The following is an 18,316-nucleotide window of genomic DNA, read 5'->3' as shown; positions in this document are numbered from 1 at the left end:
ATGTGAGGGGGATCGCTGCTGTCTGACAGGCCCTTCCCTGCTCAGTTTGTTTAAAGGGTTTGTAAAAGCAGGAGCCTTATCTCTCCCCACCTGACAAAACCCTGCCCTCTCCCTCAAAATTAAACTGGACCCATAGCAACGTGATCAAATCAGCTGGCAAGCGGAAAATTCAGGCCTTCAATCACGGGGGTGTCTAATAAGAGAAGGCAGGAGTCCCAGTGTGGAAAGCTCCGGGCTCATTCCGCCCCAACACCCAGGTGATAACTCAGAGTACATGCATGGCAGGGGAGAGGAGAGGCTGGCACCTCTATTCACAGGCTGGGGAGAAGAGAGACTGACACCTTTACTCACAGGCAGGGGAGAGGAGAGCCTGACACCTTTACTCACAGGCAGGGGAGAGGAGAGGAGAGACTGACACCTTTACTCACAGGCTGGGGAGAGGAGAGGAGAGCCTGACACCTTTACTCACAGGCAGGGGAGAGGAGAGGAGAGACTGACACCTTTACTCACAGGCTGGGGAGAGGAGAGGAGAGCCTGACACCTTTACTCACAGGCTTGGGAGAGGAGAGGAGAGCCTGACACCTTTACTCACAGGCAGGGGAGAGGAGAGGAGAGACTGACACCTTTACTCACAGGCTGGGGAGAGGAGAGGAGAGCCTGACACCTTTACTCACAGGCAGGGGAGAGGAGAGGAGAGACTGACACCTTTACTCACAGGCTGGGGAGAGGAGAGGCTTACACCTTTACTCACAGGCTGGGGAGAGGAGAGGAGAGCCTGATACCTTTACTCACAGGCAGGGGAGAGGAGAGGAGAGACTGACACCTTTACTCACAGGCAGGGGAGAGGAGAGGCTGACACCTTTACTCACAGGCAGGGGAGAGGAAAGACTGACACCTTTACTCACAGGCAGAGGAGAGGAGAGGCTGACACCTTTACTCACAGGCAGGGGAGAGGAGAGGCTGACACCTCTACTCACCGGCAGGGGAGAAGAGAGAAGAGGCAGGCACCTCTACTCACAGGCAGGGGAGAGACACCTCTACTCATGGCACCCTCCACCTTCCCGCACCCAGTACGCCCCGCCCTGAACCTGGCACCATGCTCCAACCCTGCTCCTCTTACTCTACACACACACACACACACACACACACACACACACACACACACACACACACACACACACACACACACACACACACACACACACACATACATGCACTTTCACTTCCACCTTGCTATGCTTACGTAGGATCTTAATTTGAGCCAGTTTGCTACAGCAGGAAAATAATCCTGCAGCTACAGGAAATGTGAATTATTATGTGGATTATAATTAATGGACATTTTTATAAGGGTTGATACATTTTTCATAAAGGAATATAATTTCTACAATTTCAAAGTGGAAATTACAAACTTGTTAAGCCTTTTTAAACCTTAAACACAATACAAGTTTTAAAATTCCTGCATTGCAGTTCTCCTGAAACAGGGTGATCAAATTAAGATCCTACATCTGTACAGACCAACGCTCATACACACAGATATTCTCTGTCAGTTTCTCAAACACATATGCACAGAAAACAAAACCTCACACGCAGTGTGACGCTCCTTTTCATCTCATCTGCTACTCCGTTGTTCAAATTACACCCTCTGACTTCTAATACTCCTCAATTAGGTTTTTTGATATCTATGTCATTAACCATTTCGTTATTTTGTGTAATCATGTTTTTTTTTCAGGGAATTTCAATTTACCTCCTGAATAGAGAAAATTAAGACCCATTGTTGTTGCATTGTTGGAAGCTAAAAAGGGGTCTCTCTCTTTCTTCCCTTTTTCATTATTTCTTTCTCTCCATCTCTCCATCTCTCTCTCCCTCTCTCCCTCTCTCCCTCTCTCCCTCTCTCTCTCTCTCTCTCTCTCTCTCTCTCTCTCTCTCTCTCTCTCTCTCTCTCTCTCTCTCTCTCTCTCTCACTCTCCTCCCCCCCTCCCTCCCTCCCTCCCTCCCTCCTCCTTCTTTGTGTCCCAGGCTTTGTGAGCTTCGATAACCCGTCCAGTGCCCAGGCGGCTATCCAGGCCATGAATGGTTTTCAGATAGGCATGAAGCGGCTGAAGGTGCAGCTGAAGCGGCCAAAGGATGCCAACCGACCTTACTGACCCCTCTGCCGTCCACATCCAGGTAAGAGCAGACGCCATGCTATGCCCACATTCATGCCCAGAGCCAGGGTTGAATGGCAGACAGCCCCTCAGGGTGCTGGCCAATGAGGAGGGAGTAGGAGGGGCAGTGGGCTGACATGTCTGCCTCCCCCCTGCTAAACTCCAATCCCACGATGAGGGCTACTGCATACCTGAAACATGTTATTTTGGTTGTATACGTTAGACTACACATCATTGCAACATAAGACCAGTACATGTGTTTCCATTGTATATTTCCATAAACAATTTGTAAATCATATTTGAATGTTTTACAATGGCCTCACCAAAGTGAAGGGATTGCAATAATGGCATATACAGTATAATGTGTAATGGAAATGATAAATGCTACCTTAATTTCTTGTCAGATAGCATTTGAATTAAGACATGTAGCACTAATTGAAAGGAGGCTGTCTGAGCGGACTGCCCGAGGAGAGGAGAAGAGAGGGGGAATGACTTTGATGTAACACGTTGATGAGGGACAAGTGGAGAATGTCCTGAACAATGATGAGGACATGCTAGTCATTATGACATCCTCACTGTGTCTCTAACAACAGCCATTTGTGTGTGTGTGTGTGTGTGTGTGTGTGTGTGTGTGTGTGTGTGTGTGTGTGTGTGTGTGTGTGTGAGATGGGGGTAAGTCAGTATGTGTTTATTCTTCTCATTGTTAGAGCAACACATTGTCTGTACGTGTGTAGTATTCACCGTTCATCCCATGTACTCTCCTGTCCGGTCCACTCCGGGCTCTACCTGTGTGAGATTACGTTGTTTCTTGATTTCTTTTGGGGGAAAATAAATTGAGTGTGAGATCAATTTCACTGAAAAGCACACAAAATGTAATACAGCATTTTCAAGCCAGAAATATGCCCTTAGATGTAGGTGTAGATAGTTTAAAAGAGGATAAATCATCTGTAAATGATATTTAGAGATTGACTGAAAGTTTTGTATTACCAATGTAATAACCTCAAACTTATGATTTAAAAAGACCATTCTTCTCCACTCTTCTACAAACTCAGTAATTATGCCAACAATTTCTGGGTCTTAAAGAATTTATAAATGGCTAAAGGTACTCAATGTACATACCAACATCATAGCATACAATGCATGGACAAAATCCAATTATTTAGAGTGTGACTGTGTTCGTTTGAGATGTACAATATGCCATTTGGCCTGGTCTTATCTTTGTGAATACAGTGCAGCACTCTAGTCTTTTACCCTATAAATGTTCTCTGACCGAAAAGCCTCTCAGAACTGCTTCAAAAACTAAAATAAAGGCCATTATTTTATTTATTTTTGAAGGTTCCATTTTTATCTCTATATTTCCCATTGTATTTGTTGATTTGTTGACTTTGTTGACTTTTTCATTTTGACAGTAATAACCTCCCTTCATTTGGTTTGTCAGCCAGAGACGTTGAGAGAGAGAGGCTGGAATAAATGGGAAAGTAAAGTCTACATCATATTTACCACTTGAGAAAGAAATTGGAACTCCACCGCTTCTCTTCTTCTTTTGTTTTGCACCCAACCCAACCTGCCAACCGGCCAATCATAACATGAGATGGCCTCTCCATGGTCGTTGTGTGGCCAACCAGTAGCCACCAGTCACGGGGACACGTTCCCAGTTCCCACACCTGTAAGTTGAACCCATGGTGTCATTTTATTTTGGATGACGTCATGTTGCAGGACTGTGACTGCGTGCGTTGCATGACGTGGCGTCGAGTCCTTTTTATATCTCTATTTCTATTTTCGCCCTCTTTTTAATATATTTTTGGCAGCTTGTGAAGTGCAGTAAATGGATGCCTTTCTGATTGCTGCTAGCTGTTGCTAGGTACATCTGACATGCTGATTGACTGGTTGATCATGATCAATGATGACGTGACTTTTGACCTTATTTGCTGTTGTAACGTGACCTTGTGTGTTTAATTTTTTCTCGTGAACTTCAATGTTCAATGTGTATGGATATTCTGTACCTCCTCCTCTCTCTCTCTATCTCTGGGTGTGAATACTATATATATATATATATATATATATACACATATACAGTTTCTTCAGAAAGTATTCACACCCCTTGAGTTTTTCCTCATTTTGTTGTGTTACAGCCTGAATCTAAAATAAACTGCTCAAAAAAATAAAGGGAACACTAAAATAACACATCCTAGATCTGAATGAATGAAATAATCTTATTAAATACTTTTTTCTTTCCATAGTTGAATGTGCTGACAACAAAATTACACAAAAATAATCAATGGAAATCCAATTTATCAACCCATGGAGGTCTGGATTTGGAGTCACACTCAAAATTAAAGTGGAAAACCACACTACAGGCTGATCCAACTTTGATGTAATGTCCTTAAAACAAGTCAATATGAGGCTCAGTAGTGTGTGTGGCCTCCATGTGCCTGTATGACCTCCCTACAATGCCTGGGCATGCTCCTGATGAGGTGGGGGATGGTCTCCTGAGGGATCTCCTCCCAGACCTGGACTAAAGCATCCGCCAACTCCTGGACAGTCTGTGGTGCAACGTGGCGCTGGTGGATGGAGCGAGACATGATGTCCCAGATGTGCTCAATTGGATTCAGGTCTGGGGAACGGGCGGGCCAGTCCATAGCATCAATGCCTACCTCTTGCAGGAACTGCTGACACACTCCAGCCACATGAGGTCTAGCATTGTCTTGCATTAGGAGGAACCCAGGGCCAACCGCACCAGCATATGGTCTCACAAGGGGTCTGAGGATCTCATCTCGGTACCTAATGGCAGTCAGTCTACCTCTGGCGAGCACATGGAGGGCTGTGCGGCCCCCCAAAGAAATGCCACCCCACACCATGACTGACCCACCGCCAAATCGGTCATGCTGGAGGATGTTGCAGGCAGCAGAACGTTCTCCACGGCGTCTCCAGATTCTGTCACGTCTGTCACATGTGCTCAGTGTGAACCTGCTTTCATCTGTGAAGAGCACAGGGCGCCAGTGGCGAATTTGCCAATCTTGGTGTTCTCTGGCAAATGCCAAACGTCCTGCACAACCGCCACCTGTGGACGTCGGGCCCTCATACCACCCTCATGGAGTCTGTTTCTGACCGTTTGAGCAGACACATGCACATTTGTGGCCTGCTGGAGGTCATTTTGCAGGGCTCTGGCAGTGCTCCTCCTGCTCATCCTTGCACAAAGGCGGAGGTAGCGGTCCTGCTGCTGGGTTGTTGCCCTCCTACGGCCTCCTCCACGTCTCCTGATGTACTTGCCTGTCTCCTGGTAGCGCCTCCATGCTCTGGACACTACGCTGACAGACACAGCAATCCTTCTTGCCACAGCTCGCATTGATGTGCCATCCTGGATGAGCTGCACTACCTGAGCCACTTGTGTGGGTTGTAGACCTCCGTCTCATTCTACCACTAGAGTGAAAGCACCGCCAGCATTCAAAAGTGACCAAAACATCAGCCAGGAAGCATAGGAACTGAGAAGTGGTCTGTGGTCACCACCTGCAGAACCACTCCTTTATTGGGGGTGTCTTGCTAATTGCCTATAATTTATGTTGTCTATTCCATTTGCACAACAGCATGTGAAATGTATTGTCAATCAGTGTTGCTTCCTAAGTGGACAGTTTGATTTCACAGAAGTGTGATTGACTTGGAGTTACATTGTGTTGTTTAAGTGTTCCCTTTATTTTTTTGAGCAGTGTATATTAAATTGAGATTTTGTGTCACTGGCCTACACACAATACCCCATGTCAAAGAGGAGTTGTGTTTTTAGAAATGTTTACAAATTAAAAGCTGAAATGTCTTGAATCAATAAGTATTCAACTTTGTTATGGCAAGCCTAAATAAGTTCAGGAGTACAAATGTGCTTACAAGTCACATAATAACTTGCATGGACTCACTCTGTGTGCAATAATAGTGTTTAACATGATTTATAATGACTACCTCATGTCTGTACCCCACACATACTATTGTCTGTAAGGTCCCTCAGTCAAGCAGTGAATTTTAAACACAGATTTAACCACAAAGACCAGGGATGTTTTCCAATTACTCACAAAGAAGGGCACCTATTGGTAGATGGGTCAAAATAAAAAAGCAGAGATTGAATATCACATTCAGCATGGTGAAATTATTAATTACACTTTGACCCAGTCACTATAAAAGACACAGGCGTCCTTCCTAACTCAGTTGCCAGACAGGAAGGAAACTACTCAGGGATTTCACCATGAGGCCAATGGTGACTTTAAAACAGTTACAGAGTTTCATATGAGAGGAGAAAATCAAATCAAATCAAATGTGTCACATGCGCCGAATACAACAGCTGTAGACCTCACAGTGAAATGCTTACTTACAAGCCCTTAACCAAGGATGCAGTTTTAAGAAAATACAAAAAAAATTAATATTTACAAAAAAGTAAGAGATAATAAAAACAAATAATTAAAGAGCAGCAGCGAATAACAATAGTGGGGCTATATACAGGGGGTGCCTGTAAAGAGTCATTGTGTCAATGTGCGGGGGTACCTGTGTCGAGGTAATTGAGATAATTATGTACATGCAGGTAGGGTTGTTAAAGTGGCTATGCATAGATAATAACAGAGTAGTAGCAGCGTGGGGGGTGCAAATAGTCTGGGTAGCCATTTGATTAGCTGTTCAGGAGTCTTATGGCTTGGGGGTAGAAGCTGTTTAGAAGCCTCCTGGACCTAGACTTGGCACTCCGGTACCACTTTCCGTGCGGTAGCAGAGAGAACAGTCTATGACTAGGGTGGCTGGAGTCTTTGACGATTTTTAGGGCCTTCCTCTGACACCGCCTGGTATAGAGGTCCTGGATGGCAGGAAGCTTGTCCCCGGTGATGTACTGGGCCATACGCGTTACCATCTGTAGTGCCTTGCGGTCGGAGGCTGAGCAGTTACCATACCAGGCAGTGATGCAACCCATCAGGATGCTCTCGATGGTGCAGCTGTAAAATCTTTTGAGGATGTGAGGAGCCATGCCAAATCTTTTCAGTCCTGCCCTCTTCACGACTGTCTTGGTGTGCTTGGACCATGTTAGTTTGTTGTTGATGTGGACGCCAAGGAACTTGAAGCTCTCAACCTGCTCCACAAAAGCTCCGTCGATGAGAATGGGGTGGTGCTCGGTACTCATACTCCTGTAGCCCACAATAATCTCCTTTGTCTTGATCACGTTGAGGGAGAGGTTGTTGTCCTTGCACCACATGGTGAGGTCTCTGACCTCCTCCCTATAAGCTGTCTCATCGTTGTCAGTGATCAGGCCTACCACTGTTGTTTCATCAGCAAACTTAATGATGGTGTTGGAGTCGTGCCTGGCCGTGCAGTCATGAGCGAACAGGGAGCACTGGAGGGGACTGAGCACGCACCCCTGAGGGGCACCAGTGTTGAGGATCAGCGTGGCGGATGTGATGTTACCTAAACTTACCCCCTGGGTGCGGCCCGTCAGGAAGTCCAGGATCCAGTTGCAGAGGGAGGTGTTTAGTCCCAGGGTCCTTAGCTTATTGATGAGCTTTGAGGACACTATGGTGTTGAATGCTGAGTTGTAGTCAATGAATAGCATTCTCACATAGGTGTTCCTTTTGTCTAGGTGGGAAAGGGCAGTGCAGTGTGGAGTTCAATAGAGATGGCATCATCTGTGGATCTGTTAGGGCAGTATGCAAACTGGAGTGGGTCTAGGGTTTCTGGGATAATGGTGATGTGAGCCATGACCAGCCTTTCAATGCACTTCATGGCTACAGACGTGAGTGCTACGGGTCGGTAGTCACTTAGGCAGGTTACCTTAGTGTACTTGGGCACAGGGACTATGGTGGTCTGCTTGAAACATGTTGGTATTACAGACTTGGACAGGGAGAGGTTGAAAATGTCAGTGAAGACACTTGCCAGTTGGTCAGCGCATACTCAGAATACACATCCTGGTAATCCATCTGGCCCTGCAGCCTTGTGAATGTTGACCTGTTTAAAGGTCTTACTCACGTCAGCTGCGGAGAGCGTGATCACACAGTTATCCAGAACAGCTGATGCTCTCACAATCTTTAGCAAATTTTGTAGAAATAAAAACAGAAATACCTTATTTGCATAAGTATTCAGACCCTTTGCTATGAGACTCGAAATTGAGCTCAGCTGCATCCTGTTTCCACTGATCATCCTGTAGATGTTTCTACAACTTGATTGAAGTCCACCTGTGGTAAATTCAATTGATTGGACATGATTTGGAAAAGGACACACCTGTCTAAATAACATCCCACAGTTGACAGTGCATGTCAGAACAAACCAAGCCATGAGGTCGAAGAAATTGTCTGTAGAGCTCCGAGACAAAATTGTGTCAGATCTTGGAAAGTGTACCAAAAAATGTCTGCAGCATTGAAGGTCCCCAAGAACACAATTGCCTCCATCATTCTTAAATGGAAGAAGTTTGGAACCACCAAGACTCTTCCTAGAGCTGGCCACCTGGCCAAACAGCAATCGGGAGTGAAGGGCCTTGATCAGGGAGGTGACCAAGAAGCAGATGTACACTCTGACAGAGCTCCAAAGTTCCTCTGTGGAGATGGGAGAACCTTTCAGAAGGACAACCATCTCTGCAGCACTCAACCAATCAGGCCTTTATGGTAGAGTGGCCAGACGGAAGCCACTCCTCAGTAAAAGGCACATACATGACAGTCTGCTTGGAGTTTGCCAAAAGGCACCTAAAGACTCTCAGACCATGAGAAACACGTTTCTTTGGTCTGATGAAACCAAGATTGAACTCTTTGGCCTGAATGCCAAGCGTCACGTCTGGAGGAAACCTGGCACCATCCCTACAGTGAAGCATGGTGGTGGCAACACCATGTTGTGGGGATGTTTTTCAGCAGCAGGGACTGGGAGACTAGTCAGGATCGAGGGAAAGATGACCGGAGCAAAGTACAGAGATATCCTTGATGAAAACCTGCTCCAGAGCACTCAGGACCTTAGACTGGGGCGAAGGTTCACCTTCGAAAAGGACAACGACCCTAAGCACACAGCTAAGATAACGCAAGAGTGGCTTCAGTACAAGTCTCTGAATGTCCTTGAATGGCCCAGCCAGAGCCCGGACTTGAACCCGATCAAACCTCTTTGGAGAGACCTGAAAATAGCTGTGCAGCAATGCTCCCCATCCAAGCTAACAGAGCTTGAGAGGACCTGCAGAGAAGAATGGGAGAAACTCCCCAAATACAGGTGTGCCAAGCTTGTAGCGTCATACCCAAGAAGACTCAAGACTGTAATCGCTGCCAAAGGTGCTTCAACAAAGAACTGAGGAAAGGGTCTGAATACTTATGTAAATGTGATATTTAATTTGTCTATTTCTTTAAATATATTTTCTAAAATATTAAAAGAAAAAATCTGTTTTGATTTGTTATGAGGGGGTATTGTTTGTAGATTTATAAAGGGAAAAAACGATTTAATCCATTTTAGAATAAGGCTGTAACGTAACAAAATGTGGAAAAGGTCAAGGGGTCTGAATACTTTCCGAATGCACCGTAAATGACAGAGTGAGAAGAAGGAAGCCTGTACAGAATAACAATATTCTAAAACATGTATCCTGTTTGCAATAAGGCACTAAAGTAAAACTGCAAAAAATGTGGCAAAGAAATTCACTTTATGTCCTGAATGCAAAGCATTATGTTTTGGGGCAAATCCAACACAACACATCACAGAGTACCACTCTTCATATTTTCAAGCATAATGGTGGCTGCATCATGTTATGGGCATGCTTGTCATCAGCATGGTCAGGGAGTTTTTTTGTTTTGGATAAAAAGAAACGGAATAGAGCTAAACACAGGCAAAATCCGAGAGCAAACCCTGGTTCACCTTTCAGCAGGTCAATAACTTAAAACACAAGGCCAAATATACGCTGGAGTAGTGGACTAGTTACAATGGACTAGTTACAATTTTGGCTTAAATCGTCTTTAAAATCTATGGAATTACTTGAAAATGGCTGTCTAGCAATGATTAACAACCAACTTCACAGAGCTTGAAGAATTTTAAAATAAAATAATAATGTGCAAATATTGTACAATCCAGGTGAGCAAAGCTCAAAGAGACTAACCCAGAAGGACTCACAGCTGTAATCACTACCAAAGGTGATTCTAATGTGTATTGATTCACCGTTGTGAATACCTACTGTTGGTAAATGACATATTTCTGTATTTCAATAAATTTGCAAACATTTCTAAAAACATGTTTTCACTTTGTCATTATGGGTTATTGTGTGTAGACGGGTGAGAGAAAAAAATATATTCAATAAATGTTGAATTCAGACTGTAACACAACAAAATATGGAATAAGTCAAGGGGTATGAATACTTTCTGAAGGCACTGTGTATACCAAGTGTTTTTGCAATTATTTATAATTTGTACCAATGTTTCTTCACGCAAGAGAGCTGATGCCAACTTTTGTTGTCACAAGACAGATTCTTTGCTAAAATAACCTTTTTTAAAAGTCAATCCCCATCTGTTTAGTTGAGTGATAGACAAGATGACCCTGTGTTTGTGCAGCCAATTAAATCTCCTCCATCCATCTATCCATCCACAAACTGTAGAGAAGCGCAGGAAAATGTTGACTCTCCTCCACTCCTCCCTGCATTTCATCTGCATTTGGAGTACTTGTTGTGATTGTTTTGAGGATAACTTCCCATGTATTTATTTATGAGGGGGCTAACCAATTACGTTGTGATTGCAGAGCTGCAGGCAGTGGTGTAGCCCCACACACCCCAGCCTGACTCCACCCACATTCACACACAAACACAAACACCATCAAAATAAATCAATTCAACTAATACCATGAATGGTGCATCCTCTGCTTGTGTTGTTTTAGTCTGGTCTTTTCAGTATTATCATGCCCAACAATTAACTCAATGTGTTTGTAACTCTTTTAGCACTGAATAGATTACTGGTGCATTCCATGTATGAGTTACTATTGTCTCATGATGAATAATCTACAAATATTTTTACTCTCTCCAAAATCTGTAAAAATAAGCCCCATGCATTTCTATGGGCTTATTTTGGACCGAAGCTTGTCACCTGCCTTCCTGCCTTTGGGACAACAACTCCCATTGTTAGGGCAGAGACATGAGCATCTTGTCATTATATACAGATCTCTGACTTAACTAAGTGCAGTCTGTCAGGACAACCAGCCAGCTCGGCACTGTGTCTCTCTGGGTTCGCCTGTCTCCCCTGTGGATCAGGTCTCTCTGGGTTCCCCTGTCTCCCCTGTGGATCAGGTCTCTCTGGGTTCCCCTGTCTCCCCTGTGGATCAGGTCTCTCTGGGTTCACCTGTCTCCCCTGTGGCTGTGTCTCTCTGGGTTCACCTGTCTCCTCTGTAACTCAGGTCTCTCTGGGTTCGCCTGTCTCCCCTGTGGCTGTGTCTCTCTCGTGAATCTCTAATTGAGAGCCACTTCAGGGTGTGCGCATTTGTGTGAGAGTAGGTAGTTATCCATGTAGATATAAATATGTTTTTCCAGTAGTTTGGTCTTCATCAGTTGCTTCCACTTAAAACTCCCCTCTGGAAATACAAGCTGTTACGTTTTAAATTGACTGTTTTTTCTTCTTCAATAACTTCTATGGTAGATGCCTACTTTGAATTACTGGTGTTTTTGTATAAAAGCTGGAACATCTATAATCAGGTATTTTAGTGCAAAGGCTTACCTCTAATGGTCCTGCTTGCCTCCGCAGATATGAAATACGTTACCAGTATCTCATCTCCCACGGTTAAATAGCTGATCTATTAAAAAATGGTAACAAGCTCGTTTCTCAGGAGAAAATAACAGAACAAAGACTTGCGCGGCATATGTTCGCTCCACAAAGTCAGGTATTTTTCATGTGGGCCCTGTGAGAGTGATTAGCTGTGATTTGGATGTCTTTTTGTACCAGGATTCAGGGCCAGTACACATTAAGAATGATTGCATCCTAACTCCAGTTTATTTAACCAGAGCCAAAAAGCACATAAATCCACAAAAAGTATCTATTTCATATCTACTACTATGGAAATAAAGACATTATAGCTCTGGGTGTACTTTCCAATAGTTTTGAGCATTCATTTTAAATTTGTTCACTACACAAAAAAAGATGTCACATGAAAAGATGATTATGCACTTTCCCTCCCCCTGGAGTTTTGTAATAATCCCTTGTAACATCATAATATTGTTATTAATGGGCTACTATTTGACCTTCAGTGCATCCCTTCATCTTTAGCGTCCCCCTTCCCTTGGTTGTCATTGGGCTTTTCAAAAATGATTATCACAAATGAACAGAAATGACTATTAACAGAGGAATTAACAGAGATGACAGGCTAACGTTTAGTCAAATAATATTTCTGAGGCGAGAGTAAAGTTGCTTTAATACCTAGTGCCTTTGGATTAGTGCTGTCACAGCATACATCTGTTCCATATGGTTAAACACAACCCCTCCACCTCCAGCTCACTTCTTTCTAGATCTGATTGACATCCTCCTTCTTTTCCTTTGTCTGTTTTCCATTCTGTTAGCTGTTCCTGTCAGTGTGCTAAACCAGGCAGGAGCCAGCACCCTGAACAAGACCCCTGTGCCCTCACCTCACTGAATCTGCTCTCTCTCTCTCTCTCTCTCTCTCTCTCTCTTACAGGATGAAGGGCCACAACACCTTATTTCCACAAGTGCAGTATAAAGTACAAAGACTTCTTGCTCTGCTACATATCATGAAAGAAGGGTGGTCCCTTGATTCTGCTGGAAGTATAGCTGGAGAAGATTGGGTGACTGAAGAGGAGAAAGAACCCGGAGATTCTTGTTTGTTTTTTTAGCAAATGCCTCTTTTTTTCCCTGTTTTGCTTTGGCGTCTGTGGAAGAGGATTTTTTGCAGAGACCAACTTTTTGCTGCTGTTTTTTAGACAAGATGGAAAACCTTTATAGACACATTATGCTCAAAGCATGCATACTGACACCCGTATATATAGACATGAACACACTCTTACCAAACACACAGCTTACCAAACACACATGCATATATACAGACCAACACACACACACACACACACACACACACACACACACACACACACACACACACACACACACACACACACACACACACACACAAATATTCTCTCAGACATCCTACAGTGTGTACATACATTTATGTGCATATGCCAACTCAAACACACACACACACACACACACACACAGTCATATACACACACCAGCCTGCTGCCATTTTGGTTTTCGTGCCTACACAGGTGATGTGCTCTGTGACAGGGCGAGCTCTGAGAAAAGAAGAAGAGAAATGGAGAATCCAGGAGAATTTACATGCATCATTCCTTAGGAAATAGGGACCAAAGGACTTAACGCTTTTTAAAAGAATATAAATATATACATATATATATATATATATATATTTAAAAAACTCTTACCTTGTAGCTGCAAGTATTACAGTTTAATAGTAGTCAAAATAAATAATTAAATCAATATCCAGTGGCCTAAGTAAGAAAAAAAGACAAGGAAACGTAGTAAAGGGGCTGATTATTATGTTCTGGTTGCTGTTTTGCCACCAGTTAGTAGATTAGAAAATGTAGAATACTAGAAAAGTAGATTTGCTCTTTTTGCTGTTGTTTTTTTAAAAGAAAAAAATACTTGAACTTGTAAAGTAAGTAAAAAAGAAAAAATTATTAATTTTGTCTGTCCCGTCCCAGTGGGCTTTGGGGCATTGGGGTCTCTCTCTTGGATGTTACGGTCAGGCCGCTGGATATGTCCCTCTTCATGGTGTACAACTCACTCACAGCACTATCTGACAGCTATAAAGGAACTGTTTTTGAGAAGAGGGGGAAGACGAAGAGAAAAGACAGATGGACCTTCCTAGTGTCTGTGCTGGACAGGGTGCACATATGAGAGGCTTATTTCCCACAAGCCTTTGTGTTCAAGCGACAATCCACTGTAAAAACCAAGCAAATCGGACATGGTGTGTTCTTTTCTTTTGAGCTTTTTTATTACGACAGGGAGTGTGCTATTATAAAACTTATTAAAGAAATGCATAAAGAGAAGCTTCTGCAAACGAGATGGACTAATGGACAAAAATTATAGCAAGCAGAGAAGAAAATGATTGAGTTGATAGCTACTGAAACTGCCAAAATAGTGGACTCAACAGTATAACAATGAATTGGCTCTCATGGTGTTTGAGTAAAATAAAAAAAAATAGACCCATTAAAAATAACCACGTTATAGGCAAAAGGGAGAAAGAGAGAGAGAGAGAGAGAGGCCAGGGATATTTATGTCCGCTGAAGCCGTTCAAAAGCTCTTGTGAGATTGAGAAACATCGCCTCATCTCCCCGGCTGCAGAACAGATACAAGCAGAACTTGCTCTGAAAGACACACTAGATTTATCGATGGCAAAACAGTGGAAGCTTTTAGAGCTCATTTAGCTTTGTCGTATATAATGTACATGCCACTGTTAACATGTCCCCTCCCTGACCTGCTTTTTTTCAAATATTATATAATGAGCCTGTGGAAAAACCTACCTATCCGTCTCAACCTAACCTAACACAGTCTGAATTACAGCCATACAACCGCCATCATTCAGCTCCTCCCTGCCAATCCATGCCTAGCAGAACATAGCTCTGAACTCTTAACTTGTCAGGCTTTGACTTAGTGTCTACGAAACCTTTATTTTGTGGTGGATGCAGCTGGCCCCGCTATATGAAAACCAGATCAATATGTTTGCGTTGAGTCTCGAGGAAGGATAAGATGGCAAGTCATTCACTGTCCACACTTCCTCGAGTTCTCTCAGTAGAACACCAGCTCTCCCCCTCCCACCCTCACAATTCCCTGAGAGCTGACTGAAGGCATACGGAGGGGGAGGCAGAGCTGGACAGGGAAGAGAAGGCGAGAGGAGAGTGGGAGAAGTCAACAGCCAAACCCTGATCTCTGAGCCCTACTCCACGCCAACATGTCCAACCTTGTCTTTCTTTATCCTTCAAAGTGATGCTCCTTGGAATTATCCCCCGGGGGACCAAATCCATGCAATCAAAAGCCCCCCCCCCCCCTCCCACCACCACCTCCACCGCCACCACCTTGCCAAACACCATGTATCTGTGCTGCCTAGCTCTTTGGGAATGGGATTGAAGGGTTGATAAGGAATCACTTGGCATGTATTAGGTACCTGCAGCCTTCTGTCCAGCCTGTCTCTGTTTACCTCTGGGACTTGCTCTCCAAAGCAGAGCGGACGCTTTCCAAGTCACTGACTGAAAGCCCTGCCTGCCTGCATCACACAAGACACATCTACAGTACAATGACTTTCATTGTCTTTCTCCCAGCTGCTTAAAGACAATATCATGCCACTCTTTTCTGTGAGCGAAAAGGTCTTGGATTTGTCTTGATTTGTATCCTTGCTTTCACCATACCACACTACTGTAATGAATGTTAGCTTCTGACTTTGTGTTTGTGTTCCTCTGCTATAAATAGACACTGTTCTGTTCCATCATGCCTTCCAGAATCCCAACCTAGCTGTTCATGGCCTGGTTCAACCAAACGGAACTCTGCACTCAACAATGGTGGGTTCAGTCTGGTTTTACCAGGCTATGCTGTTCAGCTGTTCCCCTAGAACAATGTTTCAAACCAACTTGCAGTTCAGTGTTTGGCTTCAGTAGCCTTCGATTATCTCTTCCTCCGTATTAGACATGCTATTTCACCTTTCCCTCTAATCACGTTGTAATAGTGAGGCTCTATACATTAACACCAACCAAGTGAAAAGTCATCTGCATAATCACCTGGACCAAATTACAGTGGGGATGGTCCCTTGAATGCTCTGTGATGACAGAAGGTAGATTAGAGAGAATTATGTTTGTAGCGGCTCCCTGGCAAGGATGCCGACAGCTGACCTGGCACCGATATTACCGCAGCCGTATTTATGATGGAGATGGGATCCAGGAAGATGGATAAAACCCTCCATATCATAGCTACTCTGGGTATTAATGTTGGATATTTGATTGGCGTGGGTATAGATTATGTTGAAAATAAGGCAAAAGAGACTAGGTTTGAAATATTTCTCCAGGCATAAAAGCTACTGACCAATAGCAGGTTGAAATGGGTAGCAGACAACTAGTCCTTTGAGAAGCCCTCAGTTCCTCCGTTGCAGCTGTCTGCCGCGTGGCCTATGTTATTGTACATCAGCTTTCAGCACATAATTGTGTCTCGACAATCTCCTCAGAGGCCGCCATTTTCCACAAAACAACCAGCTCTAAAAATGTTGCATTTTTCACGGCAGTATTACAGTCGGGACACCTGCAAAGCACAGAATATTGTTCAGAACTGGAGGAACAGGATTGGTGAAGCACAGTAGTTATTTTGAATCAAAATGATGGCCACTGAAAAAAACAGTGCCAGCTTTGGTCGTAGGTTGTCTCAGCTTGCCTTCAAAAACACAGTAAAAACACTCAGCCTTCAGTTGTTATGAAGTCAGCAGAACATGTAGGAACTAGGAAGCGACAAGAATTAATGTGAAGTAGGTCAATATGAATGCATGTTCTTCACAGCAGCCCTTTTGTGCTCATTATTTACGTAATGCTGAATTAATCAATAGGAAACCTAATGTTCCGTGAGCGATGAAATCTCCTATGCTTGTCTCTCTGCCGCTTCAAAAGCACCTCCTGCAAGACTAGTCCCATTAGCCTCACCATGAGCCCTCTGATGGCTCCTACACCAGATATATGCTGCACACCCCTACAGTCAACTTAGAGCAAGGTTAGGTTCAGCCTAGGTCCAATCCCCTGCCCAGTCTTATGTTCCCTGTTTGGCTAACGTGCTACGCTCGTATAGCCTTTCTGCTGCACCAGGGAGCTGCAGAAACGTGCTTGGGAAGGCTAGATTAGACAATGTTAAATCAGGGAGCTGTTAGAACGAGGGCCCTCTTATTGCTCTTCCACACAGGGGAGGAAGGTTATTAGTGTGACATGCAGTGAAAACAGAAATAGCTGTAGTGAAGCCAGGCTCTGGAACAAAGAAAATGAGAAGTGGGTTTTATTCCTTCTCTTACTGACTCCAGAAGTCTGCCATCTCAGCCCATCTCAGTGCAGCTCTGGCCCTGTCTGGGCTTTAGTCAAGAATGTTAACTTAGGAGTGACTCGCCTTACGCAGGACTGAAAGCCACCCACTCATGTTTAGATGAGAATATTTACATTGACATTATAGATTATTGCTATTGTTAGTTCGACTCACTTTATGAGTCTGTTTGGAAATACAGTACCAGTCAAAAGATCGGACACACCTACTCATTCAAGGGTTTTTCTTTATTTTGACTATTTTCTACATTGTAGAATAATAGTGAAGATATCAAAACTATGAAATAACAGATATGGAATAATGTAGGAACCAAAAATGTGTAAAACAAATCAAAATATATTATATAATTGAGATTCTTCAAAGCAGCCACCCTTTGCCTTGATGACAGCTTTGCACACGCTTGGGATTCTCTCAACCAGCTTCACCTGGAATGCTTTTCCAACAGTCTTGAAGGAATTCCCACATACTCTGAGCACTTGTTGGCTGCTTTTCCTTCACTCTGCGGTCCAACTCATCCCAAACCATCTCAATTAGGTTGAGGTCGGTTGATTGTGGAGGCCAGGTAATCTGATGCAGCATTCCATCACTCCCCTTCTTGGTCAAATTCTTGGTCAAATAGCCCTTACACAGCCTGGAGGTGTGTCGGGTCATCCTGTTGAAAAACAAATGATAGTCCCACTAAGCGCAAACAAGATGGGATGGTGAATCACTGCAGAATGCTGTGGTAGCCATGCTGGTTAAGTGTGCCTTATATTCTAAATAAATCACAGACAGTGTCACCAGCAAAGCACCCCCACACAATCACACCTCCTCCTCCATGCTTCACGGTGGAAACTACACATCCATTCACCTACTCTGTGTCTCACAAAGACATGGCAGTTTGAATCAAAAATCTCATATTGGACTTTTCAGACCAAAAAAACAGATTTCCACCGGTCTAATGTCGATTTCTTGTGTTTCTTGGCCCAAGTAAGTCTCTTCTTCTTATTAGTGTCTTTGCAGCAATTCAACCATGAAGGCCTGATTCAAGCAGTCTCCTCTGAACAGTTGATGTTGAGATGTGTCTGTTACTTGAACTCTATGAAGCATTTATTTGGGCTGCAATTTCTGAGGCTGGTAACTCTAATG

General features: G+C 43.8%; 1 protein-coding gene across 17 annotated transcripts in view; it reads left to right on the top strand.

Annotated features, from left to right (window-relative positions):
• LOC115167311 (CUGBP Elav-like family member 4) overlaps nucleotides 1-13,807 on the top strand; it is a 167,642-nt gene extending 153,835 nt beyond the window's left edge. For all 17 annotated transcript variants that reach the window (XM_029721632.1, XM_029721630.1, XM_029721629.1 and 14 more), the window contains 2 exons: nucleotides 2,017-2,166; nucleotides 12,768-13,807. In XM_029721632.1, the coding sequence (XP_029577492.1) occupies nucleotides 2,017-2,144 (128 nt within the window). In that variant the 3' untranslated portion in view covers nucleotides 2,145-2,166; nucleotides 12,768-13,807. The remainder of the gene's footprint in view (nucleotides 1-2,016; nucleotides 2,167-12,767) is intronic.
• Nucleotides 13,808-18,316: the final 4,509 nt, after the last annotated feature.

Source organism: Salmo trutta, chromosome 29 (genome assembly GCF_901001165.1).
Source record: "Salmo trutta chromosome 29, fSalTru1.1, whole genome shotgun sequence".
Taxonomy (NCBI): domain Eukaryota; kingdom Metazoa; phylum Chordata; class Actinopteri; order Salmoniformes; family Salmonidae; genus Salmo; species Salmo trutta.
Note: the sequence above shows the minus strand (reverse complement) of the source record. Positions and strands in the feature narration are given on the sequence as shown.